Below are 4,420 nucleotides of genomic sequence, written 5' to 3'. Positions count from 1 at the left end.
TGCACAATTCTTAGGTCCGTTAGGAACTATTGGCTGGACGCCGATTTTCTTATACAGAAAAACAAGACATTTAATGCTAAACTAAATTAATATGATAACTGTCGCTAGACTCTTCAGTTGTCTGAATCAATTTTTGACATTTTTTTGAGTCAAAACAGTTTTAAATGTCTTCTCTGAGTTCGAGATCCAAGTAAAGCGTAAAAGCCTGTTGTTTTTTCTGCATTTATTTGTTTACCGTATTATGAGTTAAGATATATGAGGCTATATAAAATAATAAATAAATAAATAACCTCCTGAGAACCAGTCTATTCATTTATATCCTCTGTAATGGACATTTGGTTTTTTGTCTTTATCTTTCGACTTATTTGAGCTACCCTATAAGTCCATACATACTAAATAGAGGAAATCCCGGATTTCCATTGGTATCTGATTTTGTGTGTCTTTTAGCTCCAAAGAGGAGGGAAATAACAAAAGAAAAGGTTTAATTGAGAAGATTCTTTTTTCCTTTGCTCTCAGGAGGATGAATAATGTGTAGAAATGTTCAGTACTCCAGGCTTTGTTTTGCTGTCGGTGTCGGATGAATTAAGGCGGAGCAGTAGACCCCATCACAAGCTTCTTTCATCACTCTTTCCCCCCTGCACCCCACAAAACACACATTTCTCTGCAGCTTAAGTAGGCGAGTACCCCTCTCAGCCAACACAAGTCACAGTAACAGAGCCGCTGCCACATTAGGGCATCTTTAGCTTCATATTCGTGTGACCAACCCCGTGTGAGGTTTAGTCCAGTGCGCGGGGAACTTTACACAGAAACAAAGGAAATCTGGCACCAAGTAAACCATTTAAATGGGGGAACAGATTACCACAGACGGCAAGAATGGCACCTCCACAGCTTGTGTGCCAAACAGTCACCCAGAGAAGGCTGAAGAGGTGGAAGGAAGGGGGCACTGGGGAACCAAAGCCGAGTTCATATTGACTGTGATGGGTGCAATCATTGGACCCGGGAATGTGTGGAGGTTCCCCTACCTGTGCTACAGAAACGGAGGAGGTGGGTGATAGCGTAAAGAGACGCTCTTAGTTGTCAAGCACATTTTGTCCAACGGTATTTTTTTTCTCCTTGTGTAAACAACGAAAAATTCCGCCTTTCTTACAGGTGTGTTTTTCATCCCATACATCTTGTTCATATTCACGTGCGGGATCCCCCTCTTTTTCCTTGAGACTGCCTTGGGACAGTACACTAGCCAGGGGGGGATTACTTGCTGGAGAAGGATTTGTCCGCTCTTTCAAGGTAATTAAAATGAACTTCCCCAAACTTTTCTCCTAAATGTCAGTCATAATTTATACATATTCGGTGAGTCCTTATATCAACCAACAGGCTTGTATCCTAGTCTATTTTTTATGCGTGCTCGATTATTCCCCTAGAAACACCGCTGAGACCGCCTCCGTGTCTAAAAATGGTCTCGGTCCAACAACAAACAGTGTAGAGGCAAGGTGCCAGAGGGGAAGTTGTTTACACTTCCAGTAGGAAAGTAATCACTGCTACTGGAAGAGGAAGAGTGATAAATTATTTATGCTCGTGTAAAAAGATTACTACACGCATTATTGTTAAGTGTAAGAACCACATGAATGCATTTCATAAATATGTTGGTTAAATTCCAGTTATACTCCTGCTTCATCGCAAAACGACCTTATTTATATAATTAGACCTCTGGAAAGAGAAAGTGTTTACACAATGTTTCGACTGACATTACACTTTTATATAGCTTACGTCTGCGGTGTTTCCTTTGCGCACCTTTTAGCTTTCAGACTTTAGGTGCTGTGCAAGAACAGAACTGTTTCAATAATTGGCCCTTACCAATTTTTTTTAATTTATTTGTTTATTTTAGGCATGGGCTATGCCAGTCACTTAATCATCGCATTCAGTGCAACATCTTATGTTATAATCCTGGCATGGGCGTTCTTTTACCTGTTCCAGTCTTTCAGTGGGGATTTACCTTGGGCCACATGTGGACACTACTGGAACACAGGTACTACAGTACAGGTATATTCTAAAAAGCAGTGGTTATTGTATGCATTGCTTGCTGTGTGCTGTAATAGTTTTGAATATAGAATATATGAAATATAATTTGAAGGCAACACCTCTGACACTGTAAATGGGCATTTTTACCTTGCTGATGTTTTATTTCCCTACCAGACTCATGCTTGGACTTAAGCCATCTGAATCTGAGTATGACGTCCAGACTGAACACTACTCTTCCTGTTGTGGAGTTCTGGCAGTAAGCATATAGTCAGCTCACACAAGTTAAACAGAATGCCTTTTTTTCCCTTTTTCACTCCCCTCCCTTACTTGTCTCGTTCCCTCTCTCCTCCTTTCTTTATGATAATTTTCAGATGTTTTCTTTTAACTCTCCACTTCCTCCCACACTTTTTTTGTCATAAGTCAGTCATCCACTCTTGCATTCAGTTTTCCTCCCTCCCAATTTCCACATGTCCTTCCCTTTCACCTGCCATTCATTTGTGGTCTCTCACCCACATCATTGCTCCCTTCATTTGACCAGGCGTCGAGTTTTAAAGGTCTCTGGTGGTATTGAGGAAGTTGGGGGCTTGCGATGGGAACTGGTCCTTTGTCTCATCCTCAGCTGGATTATCTGCTACTTTTGTGTTTGGAAGGGTATCAAGTCGACAGGAAAGGTTAGTAATTTAAAAATTGAACATTTTATTTTTTATTTTTTTATTTTTTCCTTTAAAAAACAAACAAGAAAATTCATAATATCATATCATAAAATCATTCTAAAAAGATTTTAAAAGTCCTGATAATGTGGCCTCATGAGAGAATGTACACTAAAAAAAATAACAGGATTTAACCTAGAGCCTTGTGGAACATCGTGCTTGTGGACAGCAAACAAACAACGAAAAACTGACTCAATACAAAAATCCAAGATGTCTGAATTAGCAATAAAAGAGCCTTTATTAAAAATCAAATCCATTTTCATTAGAGGGTTGCAGAATGTATGTATTTCCACATAAAATTTGTATAAATCATTGGGTTGTTTTATATTTGAAGGCTAAACTAAGGTTATTAGAGCTAACTAAAACTAAACTAAAAACTAACATTAGGCAGCTTAGTTAACTAAAATAAAAATAAAAACTAGGCTTTTTAAAAAAAAGAAAAAAGAAAAGAAAGTAAACAGTTTTGTGAAATTGGAAATAAAAATAAAATAAAATATTGAGGGACTCATCTTACTTTTAGTATTTGTTCATTTTAAAATTTCAAACTAGCATAATAAGGATTTGATGTGAGTGTTTATTGAGACTTTCTGAAATCTTGCTTCTGACCTATGCCTTCTATATAATCTTGAAAAGACTAAAACTAACACTAAAACAAATAAAAATGAACTGAAACAAACAGAACATTTGCAACATTTTCAAACAATAAATACTAAACTGAAATCATCAAACCCATTCTAAAAACCAAATAAAATGCTATAAAAAATAGAAAATGCAAAACTATAATAACTCTGTGCTAAATGTGTATTGTGTTAGCTTGGGTAAAACTCCAACATCAGAACAACATAGTTTTATTCTCTAACTGTTTTACTCATGCTTTAGCATCTGGTCAAATTACACAGTATCAGCTGTATAACTGGCAATTAGAACCATCCATTCATGTATTTTTGAAGACATTTTCACATAGTTATAAAGCAAATAACTGCACTGTTGCACTGTTAATACACTAACACAGGAGGTACAAGCAACCATAAACAAAACCCAAACATATTTTCTTCTGATTGTTGAAACTTTTGGCTAGTGGCTGCTGTGCTTGCATGGTGCACAGGGTGAGTATTGCCCCATGACACAAACTGACGTCTGCAAACTCACATCCTGCAATTCTCTATGTTAATGCATGCATTAGAAACACTAGAATAAAGGCACACAAGCACAGTAGCTACTGGAGGGCACAGCACATTAAGTCAGTGTGCATTACCCAGTCTTACATAGCCATGCCTGGTTCTGGTTTCTTCCTGTTAAAAGGGAGTTTTTCCTTCCCACTGTCGCCAAAGTGCTTGCTCATAGGGGGTCATATGATATGATTGTTGGGTTTTTCTCTGTATTTAATATTGTGCTATCTACTGTACAATATAAAGCGCCTTGAGGCGACTTTTGTTGTGATTTGGCGCTATATAAATAAAATTGAATTGAATTGAATTGAATGCTTGATCAGGACTTGTTTTCAAATTTTGATCTACTGCTACCCCTTCATCCACATTTTTTCAATGTACAGTACAGTTTGATAAAAGTTGCTCAGTAGGAGTTGCTCAGTATCTAAAGCGGACAACACAATACAGCAGGGAAAAGCACTTTGCACATTCATCCAAAATTGAATGTGACAGATGTGACACCTGCAGCTGTTTCCTAACCCACTT

General features: G+C 37.7%; 1 protein-coding gene across 2 annotated transcripts in view; it reads left to right on the top strand.

Moving 5' to 3' along the window:
- Positions 1-503: 503 nt before the first annotated feature.
- The window catches only part of LOC134635877 (sodium- and chloride-dependent GABA transporter 2-like), a 14,004-nt gene continuing 10,087 nt past the window's right edge, over positions 504-4,420 (top strand). The window contains exons 1-5 of one of the 2 annotated variants that reach the window (XM_063485514.1): positions 504-1,044; positions 1,150-1,284; positions 1,883-2,023; positions 2,191-2,272; positions 2,555-2,687. In XM_063485514.1, the coding sequence (XP_063341584.1) occupies positions 843-1,044; positions 1,150-1,284; positions 1,883-2,023; positions 2,191-2,272; positions 2,555-2,687 (693 nt within the window). In that variant the 5' untranslated portion in view covers positions 504-842. Of the gene's footprint in view, positions 1,045-1,149; positions 1,285-1,882; positions 2,038-2,190; positions 2,273-2,554; positions 2,688-4,420 lie in introns of those variants that run through there. The other variant, XM_063485515.1, reaches the window with a different exon arrangement.

Source organism: Pelmatolapia mariae, linkage group LG10_11, assembly GCF_036321145.2.
Source record: "Pelmatolapia mariae isolate MD_Pm_ZW linkage group LG10_11, Pm_UMD_F_2, whole genome shotgun sequence".
NCBI classification, from domain to species: domain Eukaryota; kingdom Metazoa; phylum Chordata; class Actinopteri; order Cichliformes; family Cichlidae; genus Pelmatolapia; species Pelmatolapia mariae.
The sequence above is the reverse complement of the archived record's forward strand: the minus strand, read 5'-3'. Positions and strand labels throughout refer to the sequence as shown.